This window comes from Rhinopithecus roxellana, chromosome 8, assembly GCF_007565055.1.
Source record: "Rhinopithecus roxellana isolate Shanxi Qingling chromosome 8, ASM756505v1, whole genome shotgun sequence".
Classification (NCBI taxonomy): Eukaryota; Metazoa; Chordata; class Mammalia; order Primates; family Cercopithecidae; genus Rhinopithecus; species Rhinopithecus roxellana.
This window is the reverse complement of record NC_044556.1, coordinates 130868629-130893220: the sequence shown is the minus strand read 5'-3', so window position 1 is coordinate 130893220 and position 24592 is coordinate 130868629. Positions and strand designations below refer to the sequence as shown.

General features: G+C 50.6%; 1 protein-coding gene across 3 annotated transcripts in view; it reads right to left on the bottom strand.

The window, feature by feature from the left end:
- The window catches only part of KIAA1614 (KIAA1614 ortholog), a 37327-nt gene extending 29515 nt beyond the window's left edge, over positions 1–7812 (bottom strand). For 2 of the 3 annotated variants that reach the window (XR_004058642.1, XM_030935138.1), the window contains exons 1-3: positions 7427–7557; positions 3611–4557; positions 2797–2860 (exon numbers count right to left, since the gene is read on the bottom strand). Coding sequence is in view for 2 of the 3 variants with exons in the window: in XM_030935138.1 (XP_030790998.1) it covers positions 2797–2860; positions 3611–4557; positions 7427–7476 (1061 nt within the window). In the remaining variant the exon portion in view is untranslated. Of the gene's footprint in view, positions 1–2796; positions 2861–3610; positions 4558–7426 lie in introns of all 3 variants that reach the window. The other variant, XM_010375640.2, reaches the window with a different exon arrangement.
- Positions 7813–24592: the final 16780 nt, after the last annotated feature.

Here is a 24592-nt window from a genome sequence, read left to right as displayed (position 1 = left end):
AGCCTGCCCCCTGTGTTGAGCTCTGCTGTCACCATCACATCATGAGCTCCTTGTCCCATTGCCTGCAGAGCAGTAACCATTACGGACACCATCATATGCATGCTGGGTTAACTTGGTTGTAATGGTTATTTGATTGCAACACTTGACTGAATGTGAAGCAGGACCTCAAACCCTCAGAAGATCCAAGGGGCTCATGACCTCATGAGTGAGGTCCTGTGCTTTCCTCCTGCCAGAGCATGTCCTGACTGATGTCCTGAGTCCCCCTTCGGGGCGGCCATCAGATGGTCTGCCACAGCTTCAGCATTCTCTGCCCAAGGTCCTAAGCCCCTTAGAACAGACAGTAAGCCCCAGAACCCTGGCCTCGAGTGGCACTCCCGGGGCATAGAGCTGAGGGAAGCTTGCCTTACTCCAGAGGTCTCTTGGGAAGTTCATTGACACAGAAGTAACATCAATCACTCCATCCTGCTCCGGGGAGACAGGGAGCCCTGCATGGTCTTGGGGACCACCTTTAATGTCTGCCCAGGAGACTCTGGGATAGAGCCAGGCAGGGAACCCTATCTGAGGGGCTTCAAGACATGGCCCTTCAGCCTGGGCATCTACTCAGCAGGGACGTCACTGCAAAGCGCCAAGTGAGGCCGGCAGGGTACTCAGAATGACTCCCAAACAATGTGTGTTTCCCCACAACACTCTGTGCCCTGATTGCTGGGCACTCTAAGGGAACATTTTGTTAACAGTCTTTGAACAGGGTCCTAAAACTCGCTAAGAGACCTTTTCTCTCTCTCCACACACACAGGCACACACCAGACAGTATACAGGTGCGCACACACTGCCTGAACTCTGAAATGCAGCCCATGGCTGCTAGGGGCCTGGCAGATTAAACAACAGCCCAGAGACCCCAGTCCTGAGGATTCTACACAAATAGCATCTCCTCACAGCACTAAGGGAAAGTCCCTCCTTACCCCACGGTTGAGGTCTCCTCCTTGAAAATGAGTGGGCTTTATTCCTTAGTACGCAACAGGCTGTCAGGAGCTTTGGCTTCTCCTTTCAGCAGTGACCACTGAGCAGAATCCCCAGTGGCTGCATCTTCCCACTGGGCCCTTCCCTCATCTAGGGAGGAAGTGTGCAGGGGGTGGGAGCAGCTGCAGGCAGAGGCAGCACCACCTCTGCAGCAGAGGGCACCTGCCCCAGCCTCTCCTCCAGGGCTCCGCACAGAAAGAGGGAAAAAGACAGAAGGCGACCTGAACAGGGGCAGACAGGGGAGCAGAGCTGGCTGAGGCCCACAGGCCTTTCTGCAGTCATGCTCCTCAACACTGTGGCAGGGCCAGCTGGGGACCAGAGGAGGGCCTAGAAACAGCAGCCAGGGAGGTGGGGGAAGAGATACCTGGCGGAAGGAGAGGCAACTGTGATTCCAAATCATAAATAGCAAGGGACAAAGGAGCCAGACATCCCCCTCTCCATCAGACCCTTAGGCAAGCAGAAGCCCAATCACATGAACCTGGGCTGCCCTTACTTGGGTAAGGCAGGTGCGGGGGTAGGGGACTGCGATGGACTCAATGTTTGTGTCTCCCCAAGATTCCTATGTTGAAACCATATCCCCAGTGTGAGGGTGTTGGGAGGTGGGGCTTTAGGAGGTGAGTAGGTCATGGGGCACGGCCCTCATGAACGGGATTAGTGCCCTTCTAAGAGGCCCCAGAGGGCTGCCTTGCCCTTTCCTCCACCCAAGGGCACAGCAAGACGGCACCATCTATGAATCAACCAAAGGCAGCCTTCACCAGACACTGAATCCGCTTGTGCCTTGATCCTGGACCTCACAGCCTCCAGAACTGTGAGCAATAAGTTTCTGTTGTTAGTAAGCCACCAAGCCTATATAGGCTTTTTGTTATAGCAGCCCAAATAGACTAAGACAGAGGTCTGTCCACACTTTCTAGAGGGCGGTTCTAACCGAGTGGGATTTGTGCAGGAGCTGCCTTACACCAGTGTAGCAACCGTGTCGACCTCTGCCCTCTGCAGAAACCACAAGACCTCACGGAGGCTGACATCACCAGACAGCTGGGGAAATGAGAGCTCCAGGACCTCTCAGCCTTGTGGACCAGGACCCTGGCAAAGACTGAGGCTGAGTTCAACCTCTGTGCAGGCGCCAGCTGCAGTCAGGCTTGCAGATGGCCCCACTCCCACCTTGAGTGTACTCTTCTCACCCTGCCTGGCTCAGGACATTGCCCATGAAGGACAGGCAGCCCCATTTTCCCCGCTACACCTCGGTGGGTCCAGCTTCCCCAAAATATTTGGTGGAGGGGCTGGAGCGAAGGCCGCGGGATAGCATGGTAAGGTAGGAGGTGAAATCTTTGACATGATCCCAGCACAGTCCCTTGACTGGGAATGGAATTGGGGTAAGGCTTTGTACACTTTCCCCAAGGATTTTCACACCCATGATCTCACCTCGGCCTCACAATGGTCCTGTGAAGTGAACCAGACAGATGCTATTTCCCCAACTTTAAAGATAAAGAGGCCTGGGCAAGGGAAATGGCTCCATGGACATGGAGCAGGGAGTTAGCAATGCGCTTTGTTCCCTGGTGGTTTTGCTTAAGTAGCAGGGAGGCACCAGCCTGGGGGATGTGGCGGTGGGGGTTACTGGCAATTTCTACAGGGTCTCAGGGATGATGATGTCCACCGGTCTGCTGGTGCAGGAGTCTGCCTGCCCTCTCATTTTGGGAGGTCTCCTACTGTCCTGATGCTGAGTAAACAGAGGGACCATGGGTGAGGAGGGAGGGAGAGAAAATGTGGGCTCTGAGCTCTTACCTGTTCTTGTTGGAGTCCTGCAAGGAGGTGCCCAAGGCCCAGTCCACATCCCCCACTGGTTGCTCTAGGATCCAGAACAGAAGTAGAGATCAGGACAGAGCCAGAAACAGGGCTCTCAGCTGCCACTTAGTGAACACTGAGGAGAAGGGTTTCTCCAGAAGCAACTTACTCCCCAGATAAATCCAACACCTTGCCTGAAAATTGGAGGCCGAGCCTGTCACGATGACTGCTGTGGACACAGCCATATGCTGAGAGGACCACATGCCTGGGCTCAGGCATGCGGTGATGAATGAGTTTGTGAGATTTCGGAATGAGAAGGCAGGAGGGGAAAGAGGCTGTCCTCTCGGGTCTGGACACTTGTACATCCCATTGGTGCTACTGTCTGAGCTCAGCCCAGCTGCTAGAATGCCCAGCCTCCTTTTAGGAAGGGGTTCCTGTCTGTTTGCCCCACCAGAGGGCCCTCACTGAGGGTGAGGGCATGTCACTGGAGGGAGAGGCAAAAAGCCACTCCGGAAAGGAATCCAAGCCGCAAGGAAGACATCATAGTGGCCTCTAACCCCAAGCACACAGGGTGGCCTCCCATTGGTCTGCAGGGTCATGGGGGGCTTCAGCAGACAGGCTGCCTGTGAGGCCGCAAAGAATCTATGTCAGAGCCAAGAATAAGAGGCCTCCTGATGATTCTGGGGACAGGAAGTTGTCAGGCTCTCCCTGCTTTCCTGCCCCATTCCCTCTGTGGAACCCCCTTCTCCCCTTTTCCTCCCTCTGGATTCCCTCCTGCTCCCTCCACCACCTGGACCTACATAGTGAGCTTCACCTGGTGCAGCTGTGTCCCAGGATGGAGTCCGGGCGGGGGTTCCCACCTTGCGGGGGCTCTGCCCAGAAACACTGAGCATCTCCTGCAGCAACAGGCGGTTTCTCTCCACCCGATCAGACAGGGACAAGGCACTGCTCCCAGTGCCCAGAGCCTCCAGGTCTCCAGCTCTCCAGCGCTCGCCCAGCAGGGCTGTCCTGGGGACAAATTCCTCCTCAGAGGTCAGGGATGTGCTATCCAGATCTGCATCTGTGACCACACCATCTGGAAAAGGGTAGGACCTTCCTGTCCTCTGGCTGGGAATGTGGATGATTTTGTTACAAGGACCAGGATCCCCAGGCCGTCCGGGACTAACTCCATGGATGGGGCTCTCTTGCAAAGAGCTGGGCCCCAGCAGCGGACCTCTCTCATGGTCAGGCAGCATCCATTCGGCTTCTGGAGGCCACGGGCTCCCCCTGTTGCAGTACTCAAGCCCAGGGGCAGGCGGCCTGGGAGGCCCGGGGCCCCCATCCCTGGTGGGTTCCTCCTCATTGACGCTGCCGTCCAGCTGCCCATCAGGCAGGTTTTGGGTATGAGGAGCCACCACAGTACCTGGCAGGAAAGACCCCTCCGATGAAGTCCCGGCTCCCCCTGCCTTGCCTCGTCTGCATTTGGGTTTCTTGGGGGATGACCACTCATGGGAAGCAGAGCAAGGACTCACTCCCTGTTTGGCTGCTGTCATCTTCTCCTTCAAAGCCCTCACCTTGGATTCCAGCACAGAGGGGCCTTGGAGCTGTACCCCCCATACTCTGGGAGGCCGGGGGGCCATCGGGCTGGATGTTCTGTTTTCCTGAGGGCAAGGCCAGGGTCTTGGGGGGTGTCCGTTATCCATTTGTGGCTCAAGATCACTCCACTCCACAGCTGAGGTCCCCTCCATGGGGCTGGCTCTTCCACTCCCTGTCTTGGGCCCTCTGGAGGGGAAAACAGACAAAGCTCCTGAGACCCAGCACAGAACAAACCCCCACAACCTCCCGGGGCCCCAAAGTGTCTTGGTGTTGAGTCCTGTCCAGATGAAAGTAACTTGGAGACAGAGCAGGGCATGCCCTCTAGATCAGTGGTCCCCAACCTTTTTGGCACCAGAGGGACTGCTTTCAGGGAAGACAGTTTTTCCACGTATCGGGGGCAGGGTGGAGTGGAATGGTTTTGAAACGAAACTGTTCCACCTCACATCATGAGGCATTAGATTCTCACAAGGAGCTTGCACCCTAGCCCCCTCACATGCGCAGTTCACAGTAACATTTGTGCTCCTATGAAAATCTAATGCCGCCGCTGATCTGACAGGAGGCAGAGCTCAGGTGGTAATGCTCACTTGCTCGCTGCCACTCACTTCCTGCTGTGTGGCCTGGTTCCTAATAGGCTGCGGACTGCTATGGTCTGTGGACCACTATTGGTTCGTGGCCCAGGGATTGGGGACACCTGCTATAGATAATGTGAAAGTGCTTTTTTAAAAATGCAAATCATTGAAGAGTGCAAATAAGTTATTGTTGAATTTTTTCTTCCAAGTCTGAGTAGTGTTCTAGTTTTTCTATCCCGATTTTACAGATAGGCAAAATGAAGCTTCAGAGGACAACTAATCCTATGCCAAATGTGTACCACAGTGAAAACCAGGGTGATTTCCCAATCCCTGGCCTCTTGCTTTCCTGAAAGGTGGTTTCAGTGGAGGATGCCCGCATCTGCTAACAGGCAACATGCTCTTCCCTCTCCAAGGGGAGCCAATGAGGATGATGGACATCAGGAAGACACCAAGCAGGATCTGACCTCCGGTAGAAGGTGCTGCATCCAACCTCACCCCTGATCCTTGATGCCCAAGCCACAGGACCACAGTATGGGGTTGAGCTCAAAGGGAGACCTTGACCAGTCAGGAACGCTGATCAGGCATCTGCTCTATGCCAGGCAGGACTGCAAGTGCTTTCAAACACATTCCCCCCAGTAATCCTGTCCCTAACAGAATAGCATTATTGACCAGGCATGGTGGCTCACGCCTGTAGTCCCAACACTTTGGGAGGCTGAGGTGGGTGTGTCACCTGAGGTCAGGAGTTCGAGACCAGCCTGGCCAACATGATGAAACCTCACTTCTATTAAAAATACAAAAATGTTGCCAGGCACGGTGGCTCACACCTGCAATCCCAGCACTTTGGGAGGCTGAGGCAGGTGGATCACGAGGCCAGGAGTGCTTCGCGCCTGTAGTCCCAGCTACTCAGGAGGCGGAGGCAGGGTAATTGCTTGAACTCGGGAGGAGAGGTTGCAGTGAGCCAAGATTGCGCCACTGCACTCCAGCCTGGGCAATAGAGAGAGACTCTGTCTCAAATAAATAAATAAATAAATAAATAAATAAATAAATAAATAAATAAAAATAAGTAAAAAATACAAAAAATTAGCTGGGTGTGGTGGTAGGCACCTGTAGTCCCAGCTACTTGGGAGGCAGAGGCAGGAGAATCACTTGAATCCAGGAGGCGGAGGTTACAGTGAGCCGAGATCCCGCCACTGCACTCCAGCCTGGGCGATAGAGCGAGACTCTGTCTCAAAAAAAAGGGCTTTGTTATATACTTCTACAGATGGAGAAATTGAGGCACAGATTACAACACAGAGGTGCTAAGGGGAGGCCCAGTTTGGAATCCAAAGCTTCTCATTCCAAGCCCAGGCCTTTTCCAAAACATGTAGTGATCACTTAACCCTATTCCCCTTATTCCGTAAATGAGAATGTTCCATCCCCAGAGGCTGGGTGGCTTGCCAGCGCTGCACAGATCCTTAGCAGCATGTCTGATGTTTACCCCTTCACAAGGAATGAAGGTGAGCAGGGGTTTGACTCAGGGTGTTGCATGCATGTCTACATGCCACAGCATTTTAATGTTGATTCTACCTTCTGAGAAAAATGCAGCTTTAATATCATATATCTAGATGTGCCCCACTTGAAGTAAACTTTGCGCATAAAAATCCGTATGTGTATAAACTTCAAATTAGGAGTTATCCACTTGATAACACTGACCAAGGATTCACCACAAAATTCTCTTAAATGGCAAGTCCCTCTGTAGTCGTTTATTACAATTCATTTATACACAAGCTTTCAGGAATGCACACCTTTTATAAAGCAAAATACACATATAATGCGAAATGTCACATCAGTTTTAAGCCAGTAAAGTTTAAGGATTATCTTTAGGAGGACAGAAATAATTTGTTCTCTGAGTTAATCTAGAATGCAGCAAGTTTCTCTTTGCATCTCCTTCTTCTCTTCTAAAGTCCAATCCAGAAAACAGGGGATTAGAATGTAACATGAGCAATTTGTGTAAAGTTAAAAGAACTTTTTGTTTTTGGGGAGGCTGAAGCCAGAGGAGGCCGGGCTTGAGCCCGGGAGGTAGAGGTTGCAGTGAGCCAAGATCACACCACTGCACTCCAGCCTGGGCGACAGAGCAAGACCCTGGCTCCAAAACATTAAAGTAAGAATTGTTAATGGGCAAACTGTGGAACAGCACGCCAGAGACCTTAGAGAATGAGACCCTCCCACTGGAGTCCCCTGGGCATGGGCTTTCGGGAAGATCGGTCAGCTCGGAGCCGCCTGGTTCTATGGCCCAAGCACTGTGATGTATTTCCTCTAACTCAGAGGGGCCAAACGAAGATGGACGTGAAGGGCGGGCCTCCCCACGACCCTTCCAGCTCTGAGCTTGTAGGAGGCCTGCCTCCCAGTGTCCGGGGCGACCTGGGCTCCCCGCTCCGCCGCCCCGCGGGTCCGCCACCCCCGCCCGGCCGGCCTGGCCAGCCCGGCGTTGCCTCCTCTGTACTCACTGGGGGCTGCTGCCCGCGGGTTTGGCCGCTGCCGCCTCTGTCCCCTCCATCCCTTGGAGAGGCCAGGCCCTCTCCAGCCCCTTCTCCCTCCCAGGCCCGCTGCTGGGTTCGGGGAGGGACTTCCAGCCCAGAATCCGGGGCCGAAGTGCGGCCCGCAGGCCTCGCCCCTCGGGGCGCGGCCGACCGGGGGTCCGGGACGGCGCCGAGGCCGGGCCAGCTCCCGGCTCTGCGGGCAGCCCCTGGTCCCCGGGTGGGTCCGGCCGGCGCAGCGCCCCGCGGGCCGCACTCCCTCCCGGCGAGAGGAGGGGAAGCGGGGTCGGGCAGGCAAGGCGCCGGCAGAGAAGGAAGTGGCATCGGCTGTCCGTTCGCGGCTTTGCCGTAGAAGGGAGAGCGGCCAAGCCCGCGCCTTCCCGGCCCGCGGCGGGCAGAGGGAGCGGAGCGCGGAGAGGAGGGGCCGCGGGAGGGGCTGGAGGAGCCGGGCCTCGGCCTCCCACCCCGCCCGGAGCCCAGCAGGGCCGCCTCTCCCGCGCCGCGGCCCAGGGAGCGAGTGCCCCCGGCCGTCAGAGGCGCAGGAGGGAAGTCCCGGGCGGCCCCGAGCTTGGGGACGACGGGGCGGTCGCCAGCCTCGCAGGGCGGTGGCCCCTTCCCCGCGGGAAAGCGGGCGCGAGAGCGGAGGCGCGCGTGGCGCACGGAGGACGGGGAGCGCGGGCAGGAGCTGGGGGCGCACCACGTTCTCGCCGGGCTCCGCGTGCCGCTGGTAACCCTACACCCAGGGCTCGCCTTTCGGGGTGGAAGCTGAGGAATGCCTTTTGTGTGGACAAGTTTTCCGGAGGAGCCGGCCGCCCTCTCTGTGGGGCCGTCCATCGCTCCGTGGAGCCGTTTCCTCTGAGATCAAGGTTGTTGGTTCCCGCTCTCCAGAGGCGTGAGGGAAACCCGGAGGGAACACGGTCCGCGCATCCCATCTGCGCATTGCCCGCCGCCGCCTCGGGTGGGGACAGGTTCTCAGGGTCCTGGAGACTCCCGAGCAGACCACTTTCCGCAGCGCAGGGCAGGGGTCGCAGCCAGGGGCCGCAGCCAGGGGCACTCCCTGCAGCCGCGGCCCAAACCAACAGAGCTTGCTTTCTCCTTTCACGCAGAGGGGGGTGACCGAGCCTCACCTATTTCCAAGCCTAGTTTTTCACAGACGGGAAGCAATAAAAGTGGCCTCAGGAGATTCCGGAAATCTCTACAAAGAGAAAGTGCCCGTTCATCTTTCCTTCAGCCGACAGGCTTCGCTGTCAAGCATGGGGTAGTTGTGCACCTCCAGATGGCAGGACAGACACAGCAACAGTAAGGGCCGCGCAATGTACCCGTGCAGGGGAAGGAGGGGAAGGACGTTTTCTAGAGGGGCTGCCTCTTGAGTTAGGAGGGGGTTACTGTGCACAAGGTGGGGAAGGGGCGTCTGGCAGAGCAACAGGAGAGCGGAGTCTGGGGAACTGTGAGTGGATTGGCCTCTTGGCAATTTAGGAACTTGAGAGATTATCCAGTGCAAACCCTCTGGGTCACAGTACAGGCCCAAGGTTGTGTCAGAGGCTTCGAACCAGAGCGACTCCATCTTGTGTGAGGGTGAGGAAAATGGGGCTGGGACTTGCTAGGCCGCATTCCCAGTGAGTTAGCTGTTCACAGCTTGTAGATATTTACGGTTAAGAGGACAAATTAATCGCATTTACTAAACAGACCTAGACTTAGGAGTGTCCTGATATCTTGAGAACAGACTCATTCCTAATTATGCTTTAAAGTTAATAATATCGATTATTGCAAAATATAGTAAATTTTTAAAATTTTTATTTATTTATTTTTTGAGACGGAGTCTCGCTCTGTCACCCAGGCTGGAGTGCTGTGGCCGGATCTCAGCTCACTGCAAGCTCCGCCTCCCGGTTTCACGCCATTCTCCTGCCTCAGCCTCCCGGGTAGCTGGGACTACAGGCGCCGCCATGTCGCCCGGCTAGTTTTTTGTATTTTTTAGTAGAGACGGGGTTTCACCCTGTTAGCCAGGATGGTCTCGATCTCCTGACCTCGTGATCCGCCCGTCTCGGCCTCCCAAAGTGCTGGGATTACAGGCTTGAGCCACCGTGCCTGGCCTAAAATATAGTAATTTAGAAAATTAATCCTTTATCACAAACCCTTGTAGCAGAGCACATCTCCCCATGATCTTTTTTTATCCTACGTAAGTATTAAGTATTGTACCTAGGGTGGACGCGTTCCTTCTCTTACTTTCCAGAACTCCCTCCTCTGTCTGTGGAGTAGCTGTACTTTCACCACTTTACTTTCTTAGTAAACTTGCTTTTGCTTTGCACTGTGAACTCACTTTGCCTTTTTTTTTTTTTTTTTTTTTTTGAGACAGAGTCTTGCTCTGTTGCCCAGGCTGGAGTGCAGTGGGGCGATCAATTCTCCCCACTCAGCCTCCTGAGTAGCTGGGACTACAGACATGCACCACCACATCCAGCTAATTTTTGTATTTTTGGTAGAGATGGGGTTTCACCATATTGGCCAGGCTGATCTCGAACTCCTGGCCTTAAGGGATCCACCTGCCTCGGCCTCCCAAAGTTCTGGGATTACAGGCATAAGCCACCGTGCCCAGCCTTGCCCTGAATTCTTTCTTGTGAGAGATCCAAGAACCCTCCCTTGTGGTCCAGATTGAGACCCCTCTCCTGTAACAGTTACACAGCTCTGGTGACAGGTGGTCTCCAGGGTCCTGGGTGGCCTCTTCCCTCCCCAAAACTCACCATGTTCCCAGAACAAGAAGTTCCTCTAACAAAGCATTGGCTGCTTTTGCTTCTTAGTATTGATTGCTTCACAGAGTGGTGCCTGCACTGTTTGCAGAGGGCATACTGGGTACCAGGCATTGGCTAAGCAGTTTAAATTCATTATCTCATATTTCAGCCTTAAGAAGTGGGCACTGGCTATTGTCTCCTTTCTATAGACACTGAGTGTAAGTGAACACCCCAGGATCCACAGCTGGGTAAGTGGCAGTCCAGTCTGCTAGAGTCCAGGCCCTCATGCCAATACACTGCACAGCATCTGCCTGTTCAACATGGAAAGATTTAGTTAAAAAAAAAATCAAAAGATTTGTGAAAAAAATCATGAAGTGCTGTGATACTGGAAACGTGCTGGCACAGTGGCTTGGCACTTCCTGGCTTTCTTATTCCAGACATCTAAGTTAAAAGCCCCTCAAGACTCCTTCCTCTCCTCATGCCCAGTGTTAAGCCTGACAGCAGCAACACTGTTACTATTATTGGGGGCATCCTATGAGCTAAGGTACCCCATGTAGGATCCTTTACATCTTTACAACAACCACACAAAATAGGTATAGTGTATCTCCACCTAAGTGATAACGAAATCGAGCTGCAGAGAGGTTAAGTAGCTTGCCTAAGGCCACACAGCTAGTATAGCTAGAGTCTGAACCCAGCTCTGTCTAGTTCCAAGATTTTCTGCCTTGCTTCCTCTTTATAGAGGCACCTCTGAATTCAGACTCCACGGCTTCTGCTCCCACCCTCCCCCAGAAGTTAATGATCTATAAGGCAAGTTTTTGAAAGTTCCAGCAAAGGTTTAATGTTTAAAGAAAACCTGCCTCCCCCCAATCTTTTGAGATGCAAATAATCACTTTCAGTTTATTTGGGTTACAGCTTCCCGCCCCCACCCAGGGGAGTGGGGCATCACATCTATACCAAAGCCTTAAAAGCCACCTGTCCTAAAGATACCCATGGGCACACCCTTAGAATGCTGTTGAATTATGACATCTACCTGTCGAGGGCATTCTTGTTCATCTGGATTCTGTTTGGTTTAGCAGATATTTGTTGAGCTCCTATGAAATGTCAGAGACTGCAGAGACAAAATTTAGCACTGCAGACCCTACTTTTGAGGAATTTCTGGTCGAGTTGGGGAAGGGCAGGCACACACACTTTCTGTATACGTGCTCCCATCCAGGTCAGCATAAGGTAGTGTAGGTTGCTCACAGAAAAGGCTAGATTGAGGAATGTGTGTTGGGTGAGAAGGGGTACCACGGAGAACTGGGTCTTGGAGAATGAGCAGGAATTAGCCAGACAGAGGGGGAGGGGTGAGAGAAGGCATTTCAGGTAAAGAAATGAGCATAAAGGGAGGCTCAGAGGTGTGAAACTGCCTAGTTTCAGTGTTACTAAGTGTAAAATTTAACCCAGGAAAGGCAGGGGAAGGATGAGGTTGCAGGGCAGGGGAGGTTGGGTCTGGGTGAGGAGCTTGGACCCCACCCTGTGACTGGCAGCCCCTCGGGTGTAGTCTTGACCAACACCTTAGCCCTTGAGCCTGGCACATAACAATCTTATTTATTTCCTTATGTATCAGACACTGTCATTATCTTCTGGAGGCAAGTCTAGGAGGAAAACAAATAAAATGTAAACAGTGATCACAAAGCCCCTTCCTCTGCTGAACAACTAGGGAAATGGACCATCCCAAGAAGCCCCTTTGACTTACTCTGAGTGAAAATACAAGCCTCACCCTTCCTCCCAACTTTCCAATGTGCTCTGAACGTTGGAAATACGGCGCCATGTGGGCTGCGGAAACTAGGTTTCACTTAGGATGAAGGGAAAAGTGAGGGAGATGGTTCTTCCAGCTCACACCATTAGAGCAGAGTGGGGCAGGAATGGGGTGGGGGTACACTTCTAGCATCCCTCGACTGTCCAGCCTAAAGGAGCTTGTCCAAATGGAAACCTGCATTTCCTAGTGGCTCCTGTCTTGCTCACAGGAACATGGTCCAAGGAGGCAACTGATCTGAGCAGCAACTGCTGAGGACCCCATTCCCAGCCCCAGGTCTGCCCTCATCACTTCCTCCAGCAGAGGAGTGAGGGCCGTGCAGGGTCTACCACGCAGCTGCTTCCTCTCTCCCAAAACCCTCCCGCGGTTCCCCTGTACTCCCCACTGCGCTGCTGGGAAGGCTGATTCTGAGGCTTCACCTGTGCAGATTTTGATTCCTTAGGTTGGAGCAAGGCCCAGGAGCCTGTTTCCTTCCAAGCTTCCCAGGTGATGTTGAGGCCCGGTCAGTTTGGGGAAGCGCAGGGCTTCGAGTTAAAACTCAAAAGCCTTTGCATGGCACATGGGCTCATCTCTCATCCCAGCCCCGAGAGCCTGCCCTGCTTCCTCACCATATTGAGTTGCTTCTAGTTCCCTGACTGGTGACACTGAGTCCTGTCTCCTTGCCTTTGCCCAGGCATTCCTTCAGCCTGAAATACCTGCTTCACTCCACAAGCACACATCCTGCTGTGGACTGAACTGTGGCCCCCTCCAAATTCATATGTTGATGCCCTAAGCCCTCTGTGGGATAGTATTAGGAGGCGGGGACTTTGGGAGGTGATTAGGGTTAGAGGAGGTCATGACGGTGGGGCCCCCACGATGGGATTAGCATCCTGATGAGAAGAGACCCCAGAGAGCTCTCTCCCTGCACACCCTTCTCACCATGTGAGGATATAATGAGAAGGCAGCTGTCTGCCAGCCAGGAGGGGAGCCCTCACCAGCGCTCCACTGAGCTGGCATGTGACCTCAGACATCGGCCTCCAGAATCATAGAAATAATTTCCTGTGTTTTAAGCCACCCAGTCTATGGTGTTTTGTTATGGCAGCCGGAGCAGACTGACATCCGCATCCCAACTTGGCTGTCTCCTCCTAGACCTTCCACACTCAGCTCACGTGTCACCTCCTCAGGAAGCCTTCCCCCACTCCCTCCACAGCCCTCACCTGTCAGAGCACCTGCTTCTGTCAGAGCGCTTGTCCGCAGTTGTATACATCTAAGCCTGTGTGTCTCCCATTTCAGAGACTTCTTGCGAGCAGCACAGTGTCTGGTCCTTCCTGTGTCCCTGGCCCCTGAGAGGTGCCCACCACACAAAAGGTGTGGACCAAATGCCAGGTGATTAAATAAAAGAAAAAAATCCCTATCAGATAGCAATGCCTAAGAGAGAGAGGGGCCACCGCTTGCTAAGAGAATCAAGGTCCTCTCCAAAGGATTTGGTTCATCCACTCAGTATGGCCAGTCCTGCCCCAGGCCCTGTGAGAAAGTCAGCCACCAGCAGGCCGGGAGCTGTGCCCAGACTTCCTGACTGAGCCCTGCTTACATCCAATGCCCAGGCCTCCTGGCCCCTGGCCCCCTTCCCTCTTTTCTCTTCCCCAAAGTACCATCCATCACCAACAGCAGCGTTGGACTTATACTTCAATTCTGAATGAGCCTGGAAATTTGGAAATAGAATACGTATCAGAAGAAGAAATGGATGGGGGTAGGGGAGAGGAGAAGGTAATGAGAGAAAAGTGTGTAGAAACAGGCTGGGAGAGAATACTAGGAGAGATTCTGTCAGAGGACAGTTGGACACCTACAGACTGCAGCCCCCGGTCTTCCTGTCACGCCCCTCTGCGTGCTGCAGCACACACGGACACGCACACTCACACACATCAGCTCTGGTTGCTGCACCACCCTGAATCTACAGACTCCTGAAGGAAAACAGACGTGTGGCTCTTACCTGGTCGGGGTGAGCATGCACCACTCCCCCAGGCTGGCAGGCAGGAAGCCCACTGGGATGGGACCAGGACCCTGGCCAGGGATTTCAACTGCAGACCTCACTATCTCTGCCCGCTCACTCTGCATCAACTCTGACTCTGCCAGGCATCTGTTCCCATGCCTGACTCCAGCTGCAGCTTTTCATTTCATAATCCTAATCACAAGGAAATGACTGGGATTAGGGATTTTTTGTTTTGCTTTGTTTTGTTTTTTCTGAGACGGAGTCTTGCTCTGTAGCCCAGAGTTGGAGTGCAATGGTGCGATCTTGGCTCACTGCAACCTCTGCCTCCCGGCTTCAAGAAATTCTCCTGCCTCAGCTTCCTGAGTACCTAGGATTACAGATGCCCGCCACCATGCCTGGCTAATTTTTGTATTTTTAGTAGAGATGGGGTTTCACCATGTTGACCAGGCTGGTCTCGAACTCCTGACCTCGTGATCTGCCCACCTTGTCCTCCCAAAGCGCTGGAATTACAGGTGTGAGCCACTGCGCCCAGCCGGGAAATACTTTAATACTCTCCCTCCTAGTCTACCATGCTTGCGCTGTAGGAGGCCATCATCAGTATAAGGGAGGTCACCCGGCTTTAACCTGTCTGTCAACAGCCACTGTCAGCTTGGCCAAGTCAATTTTCTCAGTTACAAATGAAAAGAGACTCAGGGAGAAAGATCTTGGAGGATGACTAAGACCTGAAGTCATATTTGTGACCGTTTTTGATCTTGAGAAAAATAAGAAAGTGTCCATACTATATTAATGATTGGCTTATTTAATATGAGAGACTATGAAAACATATATTGGCATGATTTGCACCCCAACAGTTCAAGCTAAAAGAAGTATTTGACAAAATTCATCACTGTACCTAGAAGTAGAAGCTTTCCTTAATACAACACAAATATTATATCTCAAAGCCAACATTTAACAGCCAACATAGTTACAGCATAGTCAAACTCCAGCACAGTACCCCCAGTTAGGAATGACACTGGAATGCTTCACATCACCATACTAATTTAACAATGGTCTATGATTCTGAAATGTGTAATTATTAAAAGGGAGTAGCCAAAATAATTATGCTTTATATATGATATTATTGTTTATGATGAAAAACCCGAGTAAATTGTACTCAAATTGGACACAAGATAAATGTTCAAATCTAGTTTACCAGGCTAGGTGTGGTGGCTCATACCTGTAATCCTGGCACTTTGGGAGGCCAAGGTGGGAGGATCACTTGAGGCCAGTAGTTTAAGACTAGCCTGGTCAACATAGTGAGACCCTGTTTCCACCAAAAAAAAAAAAAAAAAAAAAAAAGGTTCTAGTTTTCCTAAATACCAACATTAATCAAGTAGAAGACAGAACTGAAAGAACAAAAAACTCAGCCAGAAAAATAATGGCCCGTTTAGAAAAAACCTTCACACTAAAGACGTTTACAAGGATGTTAATAGCTACATTGTTCAGAATATAAAATAATTGAAAACAACTCAAATAGCCATTGATGGTAGAAAGGATAATTGTGGCATATTTGTAAAATGGAATATTACATAGCAATGAAAATATAGCTACAGGCCGGGCATGGTGGCTCACACTTATAATCCCAGCACTTTGGGAGGCCAAGGTAGGTAGATCACGAGGTCAGGAGCTTGAGACCAGCCTGGCCAACATGGTGAAACCCCGTCTCTACTAATAATACAAAAATTAGCTGGGCATGGTGGGTGCCTGTAATCCCAGCTACTTGGGAGGATGAGGCAGGAGGATTGCTTGAAACCAGCAGTCAGAGGTTGCAGTGAGCCGAGATCGTGCCACTGCACTCCAGCCTGGGCGACAGAGCAAAACTCCATCTCAAAAAAAAAAAGAAAAGAAAAGAAAAGAAAATATAGCTACAGGGAAAATATCACCAATATCACCGATTATCGCTAACACATTGAACAAGCAAAGCAAGTAAAAAAGAAACACAAAATTAAAAGATGCATTATTTTGGGACACATACATTTGGAATGAAACTGTAATAAAAAGCAAGAGAATTATTAACACAGACTCATGGTAGTACCCTATTGAAGATGGGAAGAGAAAGGGGATAGAAATTGGGAGAAGGACATGGAGGGGTCCAAAGACAAAGGTAATGCCTTCCTTTGTTGGGTGATGACTGTGTGGGTGTTCATGTTATTCTTCTTAACATTGTGAGAGATACATATTGACAAATATATGTACAAGATAAATATCTTGTATGTATACATAACATATCATAATTTTTTAGAATGTGGAAATCGTGAAAAATCTTTACCATGTATATTAATCCATTCTCGCACTGCTACTAAAGACATATCCGAGACTGGGTCATTTATAAAGAAAACAGGCTTAATTGACTCACAGTTTCACATGGCTGGGGAGGCCTCAGGAAACTTATAATCATGGCAGAAGGGGAAGCAAACACATCCTTCTTCACATGGCAGCAGGAAAGAGAATGAGAGCTGAACAAAGGTGGATGCCCCTTATAAAACCATCAGATCTCGTGAGAACTCACTCACTATCATGAGAACAGTGGGAAACCACCCCCATGATTCAATTATCTCCACCTGGTCCTGCCCTTGACACGTGGGGATTATTACAATTCAAGGTGAGATTTGGGTGGGGTACACAGCCAAACCATATCACCATGTATATGAAAGAAAATCTGGGTAAACGGAGAAATATTTATTCAGTACTCCTGGATACTTATTAGATATTATGAAGGTGAAATTTTTCCCCAAATTAATTTAAAAATTTAGTGTAATTTCAGTCAAGATACCATAAACAGGGCAGGCGTGGTGGCTCATGCCTGTAATCCCAGCACTTTGGGAGGCTGAGGCGGGCAGATCACCTGAGGTCAGGAGTTCGAGACCAGCCTGGCCAACATGAAAAAACCCCATCTCTACCAAAAATACAAAAATTAGCCAGGCGTGCTGGTGTGCACCTGTAATCCCAGCTACTCAGGAGGCTGAGGCAGGAGAATTACTTGAACCCAGGGGCGGAGGTTGCAGCAAGCTGAGATCACTCCACTGCACTCCAATCTGGGCGACAGAGTGAGACTCCATCTCAAAAAAAAAAAAATCCCATAAATTGGCAAAAATATTTCATAACAGTTTTGCAAAAGAAGAAATATGGAAGGGGGCTTATTCTATAAAATATACAATTGTATCATAAGGTTATAGTAATTAAAATAGGAACTAATACAAAAATAAACAACCAGAGTAATGTCACGTAACAGAGAGCGTAAAAACAGACCCTAACTTTTTTTCATCTGATAAAGGGTAGCTATTAAAAAGCCTGTAGCTAACATGATATTCAGTGGTGAAATTTTGGACACGGATATGGTCTGGCTGTGTCCCCACCCAAATCTCATCTTGAATTGTAGCTTTCATAATTCCCACATGTCTTGGGAGGAACCTGGTGGGAGGTAATTGAATCACTGGGGTGGTCTTTTCTCATGATAGTGAATGTCTCATGAGATCTGATGGTTTTACAAAGAGGAGTTCCCCTGCACACATTCTCTCTTGTCTGCCAGTATGTAAGACATACCTTTTGCCTTCCACCACAATTGTGAGGCCTCCCTGGTCACGTGGAACTGTGAATCCATTAAACCTCTTTCTCTTTATAAATTACCCAGTCTTGGGTATGTCTTTATCAGCAGCACGAAAACTGACTAATACAGACACTTTCCCCAAGTTCAGGAGCAGGGAAAGGATGTTCAGTGTGCCACTTCTACTCAGGCTTGTCACAAAAGTTCTAACCAGTACAATAAAGCTAGAAAAAGTGGGGGAAAAGTATAAAAAATGGAAGAAATAAAAGTGTTATTATTTGCAGATTGCGTGATTTTGGATGTAGGAAAATCCAAAAGGATCTCCACACTCTCAAAATCAAGAACTAAATTGAGCAGGGATCTGGATACAAAGTCAGTATATAAGAAGAAGCCCCAAATCAAGATGCTGGCAGGGCCATGCTTCCTCTGAAGGCCCCAGGGAAGGGTCTGTTCCAGGACTCCGTGCTAAGAGCTGGCTTTGTTTGGTTTGTGGAAGTGTGACTCCAGCCTTCACATGGCATTCTCTCTGTAGTGTCTGTGTCCTATTGCCCTCATTTTATAAGGACACCAGTAGTATTGGACTAGGGGCCCACCCTACTATATTCATCTTAATTGATTGCATTTCTAATGATCTTATTTCCAAATAATGTCATTTTGAGACACTGAGGACTTCCACAGGAATTTTGGAGGGACACAATTCAACCCATAACAGGATTAAATGCATTCTGATAAAAAATTACAACAGATTTTGTTTTTGTTTTTGTTTTGAGACAAGGTCTCACTTTGTCACCCAAGCTGGAGTGCACTGGTGCAATCATGGCTCACTACAGCCTCAACCGCATGGCCTCAATCCATCCTCCCACCTCAGCCACTCGAGTAGCTGGGACTATAGGCACATACCACCACACTCAGATAATTTTTTTTATTTTTTGTAGACAGAGGGTTTATTCCACGTTGCCCAAGGCTGGTCTGAAACTCCTGGGCTCAAGCAATCCTCCCACCTCGGCCTCCCAAAGTGCTGGGATTACAGGTATGAGCCACTGTGCCTGGCCAAAGAGCATCTTCTGAACCCAAGAGCTCCACGCTGTCCATCCTTGTGTGTGAAGACTCGTACTCTGTCACCTTGGGCTGCCATCCCTGCTGAGCTCCAGCCTGGATCCCAACCATATTCATTCAACAGGTATTTATAAAGTTCCTACTATATGCTGTGTAACTGAATATCTCTACTTGTTTGGGCACTTCAATTTTGACATGTTAGGAACAGAAAGAGTCACCTTTCCCTTCTCTGAACCCTCTTCCAGTAAATGGTACCATCAACCACCCACGCCAGCAACTTGAGTGATTCGCTCTCCCTCAGCCTCCACAGTGACAGTCCCAGCTCTTGGAGCCACCTCGTCTCCCCTCTCCACTGCCTCTACCTCAGTTCCGAGCCCAGGATCCTCCACCACAGAACAGAACCACCTCCTACCTGGCCTCCCTGCCTCCAGGGTGCCCTGCCTCCTTCTCTTACAGCTGGCCAGCCAAATAACCTTTCTAAAAACCAAAGGCGATCGTGCCTTCCCAGCTTGTAGTTCTTGTGACCACTGAAACGTGGTCCGCAGCTTTGCCTCAGGGCACCGAGACCTTCTCAATCCACCTCCTCCCACAATACAGGTGTTCTGTATACACCTCATGCTTCCTTTTCATCCCCCACCCTGCTTGCAGTTCCATGAACACATGTGCAGTCCATACCTGGATGGTTCCCTCCTTCCCTACCTGGGGGGGCCTTCGGATCACCTCCAGCCAGAGTGAAGTACCCATTTCCAGTGTTCCAACAGTACTCACTGTCTGCAGCTGCTGCCGGGTGGGTTTCTTTGTCTCTTCCATGAGTCCATAAGCTCTTTTCGTTGGTTACAGCCTTGAGTTTTTGGAATCGGGCCAACACTGCCTACACCACTTAGCCTGATTCACAAGGCAACCCTGAGTTGATTTTTTTCATCCCTGTCATATAGATGGGTAAACTGAGGCTTAGGCCAACTATTTTGCCCAAGGCCCCCCAGGTGTAAGTGGTGGTCCCAGGATTCAAAGGCTGATCACGTATCTCAGAAGGCTATCTGTAGCTAGACAGGGATCTTGTCAATGGGGTGATGTGACCAACCAGCTTCTATTTGAAGAGAGTCTGTTTGTTCATGTGGCCCATGTATTCTTTTTTTTTTTTTTTTTTTTTTTGAGACAGGGTCTCGCTCTGTCTTAAAAGTGCAGTGGTGCAATTCTCCTGCCTCAGCCTCCCGAGTAGCTGGGATTGCAGGTGCATTTTACTACTGCCCGGCTAATTTTTGTATTTTTAGTAGAGATGGGGTTTCACCACATTGGCCAGGCTGGTCTCGAACTCCTGACCTCAAGTGATCCACCCGCCTTGGCCTCCCAAAATGCTGGGATTACAGGCGTGAGCCACCGTGCCCAGCCCCATGTATTCTTATTTCACCTGTGCCTTCTTTGTTGGTGAGACCTGAAATAGGCCCTCCATCAGCCCAAGTGTTTCCCTCCTTACCTTCAGGAACCAAAGGAATCCTAAGCGCAAGTAAGTTATGTCCCTCACACCTTTTCCTTACCCTACAGTCTCCGAGAGGTCCCAGATTGGCTGGGGACTAATTTGGTTGAGGGTCTAGCTCAGGTCTGGGTATGAACATGATCAAGTGGGATGAGGGTGATAGCACAGTAGAAATGCACTTTGCTTGCTGAAGAAACTCTTAGAGGAGGTTTTCCACTCGGGACTAATGTGCTAGGATCTTGGGTTGTGGCACTTCTTCCCACACAGCACCACCCTCCATGTCTGCAGGGACAGCAGCGAAAACACTGCCTTTCGCCTCTGTCCTCGAGTTGTGAAGGGCAGATACCGGAATGTGTCTAAGAGCAGCACTAAATCACCTCCCAATAACCCCCAAGTCAGAGTTCACAGAGGAAGAAGCCAAGAACTGAGGAGGTCCAGGAATTCACCTCCAGTCACCAGGCTAGAGAGCGACCCACCCCCACCATCCGACTCAGGCCTGGAAATCACATTTCCAGCTCTACTATAATGGCAAGAGCCTTCCAGAGAGTCCCACACGCTGCTCCACCAGACCACTGTTCTCAACTGGGCACCCCCAAAGAATGCTTCCCTCTCCAATCAGAGCCCACCTGCTAATTAATGTTCAAAGGGAAACAGAGCCAGTGCTGGAGGTGGTGATCGCCAGCAGGGAGGACAGCTGCTCGCTGTGCCTTCCCACACTCTAGGGGTAGGCGGAAAGGAGGAAGGTCTGGCTTTGTCAACGGAGTTCCTAAGCTGGCCAACCCGTGCTGTTCAGTGTTGGGGGAGAGGGGGTCTCCTGAGTGGCAGAAGCTGCTTTGGGCGAGGGGAGAGGCGGGGTATCTTAGCTGAATGGAGGCAGCACAGTGGCACCAGAGAGCCCCAACTCTGTTTTTTCAATCTTTTCTTCGTCCTTCCTCTGTGCTGGCTCGGGGAGGCCTCTCTGGAGATGGAGCCCAGTCCCATCTCTCTTACTGTGGACAGCCCCTTGAACACTGCCTCATCTGGACATGGCGGCTGGGACTAACATTTCCAAACCATGTTCCTCTTGTTCATAGCTTCCCTATGAAAAAGAGCATTCGGGTCCAATAAGTGCGGAGATAATAGACACCACCTCACCCTCCTGTCAGAGACTTGGGACCAAAGGCATTTTAAAGGCTCTGGGAAGACCTGAAGTAAAAACAAAACAAACCAGTTTACCTTTGTTTAACTCTGTCTTTCTCATAAGTAAATGACCACAGAAGCCTTTTCCCTCAAAATAGCAATTAGCATCCCAGGAAACACACTTGGGGACAGCCTAGACCAGACAACCTCTCAGGTTCTGTTTGCCACGTTACTCCAGACTCTAGCTGTGGGGAGCTGAGGCAGCTGCTGGCCAGAGATTCCCAAGATCCCAGGGGGGAAGGGCCAGGCCCAGAGAAGGCTCCCTCAGGGGCCAGTGGCAGCTGATTGCAGCTTTCTTATTTTTATTTTTTGGAAACAATAGTGCTCTGAGGAGTTAGGGACCAAAAAGGGGGAAATTTTAAAAATCTGTTTCCACCCTGATTCTTTGTCAATTTAAGCTAACTCATGTCAAAACAGCCTGGTTTGCCCATCTGTGAAAAGGGAGAACCATGGAGATTTGGGGGGCACTCAAAGGTAACCCTCAGAAAGAAATTCCCACCCTGGGGTCCCTCGATGCCTAATGGGAAGAAGGGCACAAGCGATTTCCAATATTTGAAGAAGTCTAATGGAAATGATATGTTTGCCATGAGAAGTGTCTTTGCTTCTGACTGGCATTGTATCAATTCAGTTTGATAACATTGGTTGTCATGGGGAGAAGAATTATTATGCAATAAATATGGCTGGCTAATTAGACAAAATCTTTAAAAACGTAGGGTTCAGGGCAGTGATAAAAAGGGTCAGTTGGTAATGAAATGGTAAGGAGCTGTTGACTTAGGAAATCAGGTGCAAAACCAGTTTAAAAGCGGCATGGTGGGGATGAAGGGGCTGGAGGGAGGTTAGGGTCTGCCAAGGGAGCTGCTCTCCCAAGGAGACCCTGGGGACGCCTGGAGTTGTGTGCAGAGTGGGTGTTTAATGTGTTAAGTGGCTGCAACATAGTGGTTCTTGTCAGAGCGTATTAGGGAAGGGTGTCCGCGGGCTGAGACAAGGTGCTGGGTGCCACCTGTACTGTGCTGAGCACAGCAGAGCCCTGAGGGGGCCAGTGGGCTCAGGGATCCCCAATGTGTCTTTCACAAATTGCTTAGAAGCCTTCCCAAGTGACACACACTGAGGGTTTTTTCAAGCTCTTCAGAGCTCTGTTTTTATATTGTATGTGTAATGCCCTGCCCCATTGGGCCCACAACCCTCATTCAGAAGCTGTATCTGAAAGGTTCATGGCTGTTCACTTTTCTCTCCAATACGCTGTTCACACAGAGTCACCTCTCCAGTCCCTTTCTGTCCCTTAGACCTCTCCACCAACACCCCACTCCATTGTGGCAGCAGCCGTGGGAGCTGGGCCCAGGAGACTTGTCTCTGTCTCCTAGGAGAGCAGCGGTGACGATTATTGCTGCTAGATCCTTACAAACCACCAAAAAGGTAGCTAGGCTCTTTCCTTTCCATTTCTTTCCCTCCCTTCTTCGTTCCTTTCTTCCTTCCTTCCTCCCTCCCTCCTCCCTTCCCTTCCCCTCCCCTCCCCTGCTTTTCCTTCCCTTCCCTTCCCCTGTCTCTCCCTCCCTCCTTCCCTCTCTTCCTTCCTTCCTCCCATGTGTCCTTCCTTAGGGGACAGTAGTATGTATGAGTCTTTGATCCAACGCATTACTGAATCCTGGAGGATGTCACCCATGCTCACGGAGTATTGCCTTTTATCCGGCACTTTAGCTATGTCTTCAGCATACCATTCCAATGCTCATTCAGGCTGGCAGCTTCTAGATCATGCATTATGCGCTACCATTAATGAATCTCGTGGTCATGGGCTCTCTCCCACTCCTCCTTTGCTGTGAAGTTGGTCCTCTGGTCTAAGGTGATATATGGAATCTCATGCTAGTGGATCTGAGCCTTTGGATGGTGGTGCTGGTTGAGACTCTATGGTTAGGAAAGGGAAACCCATACCCTCCATATGTGCCTATTCCTGTGAGAACAAACTACTGGACCTTCCAGGATGGAAAGGCCCCATCTTGCCAACTTGCCACCAAGTAGCTGGTTGGTTTTCTTGAGGAATGGGTGCCGTAATGGGGACTCAGTATTGGTCTCTGTTGCAGGTAGTTTGGGCCTTGAAGCAGCAGGAGACAAATTATCTTGATTGAGACTCCATGCTATTGGCTCATGCAAGAAGAGTCTCCATCTCTGCCACTTAATTCATGTTGCCATCATGCCAACACTGGCAAGCCTGGCTAGCTGCAGTCAGTGGGCTGAGTCACCTGACTACCTGGCTGTTTAGTTGTCAATGGTGGATGCTCTTTGGTGGTTGTTAACATGTGATACAAAGACTTGCCCACTTCCTTAGGTCCATCCATGTGCCTCTGCCCCAGACTCCTTATCCCTGATCTGTTTTTCTTCTGATCATCTGGGCCAGGTCATTTGCCACTATAGGTTAGAGTACATTCTAAGGTTAGAGTACTAACCTTAGCTCACTCCTCTTTCCCACACTAAGTGGGTGACCAGTTGCACTACTCAAAGCTCTGATCATTAGGAAGCTTTTCCTTCACTACTGTCTTTCCACACCACCCAGGTAGAGGCTGCAGTGTAGCTACCCTCTGATTTCAGCTCGCACTCACATGTGGAGCTCACCCATCCATGAAACAAGCTCAGGCTTTCCCCTCCTCTTTCAGCTGGTCTCATAGGATCCCCCGTACAGCCACAAGTGTGCTCTGAAGGGGGAGCTCTGGTACAATGGTAGCAGATGACAGGGGTCTGGGTTTTCTGCTCAGGCAGCCTGCTTGTGTCCTCTGACCCCACTTGCACTCATTTCTGGAGGTACTACATCCGTCTTATGATGGATTGTTGCTGGGGCCATCTGACTTGTTGGGCTTGATAGGACACAGTACTTTTTGGACAGTTCTAGCCACATTGTCCATGGTGACCATGGTCAGACACTCTTTCTCCTCTACCAGGGCTCGCTAGCAGGATAGGAGTTGTTTTTCAAAGGTATGCAATTCTTCACTGAAGATGGCAGGGTCTTACTCTAGAGCTTTGGCAGCTTGCATTCTAATTTCCACTGGGTCTTGCCACAAACTTTGCACAATATCTCTTCCCACCACTGATACCTCCATAGAGTCTGTCAGATCATACAGCCTAAGCCACAGGATTGCTTGTTTGATAGCCTGGGCTGGTTGCAGAGCCCTTTCCTGCTCTGGGACCCACTCAAAGATGGCAGTCTGTGATGTCACCTGATATGAGTTGGGGTAGTATCTCCAGGTGCAGAATATGGTGACTCAAGACACTGAGGCTTCCAGGCACTATGCTTTCTTCTTCCTTAGGAGGTACAAGATGCAGTAATTTGTCTTTCACTTTGGAGAAGATGTCTATGGTTACTGGACTTGA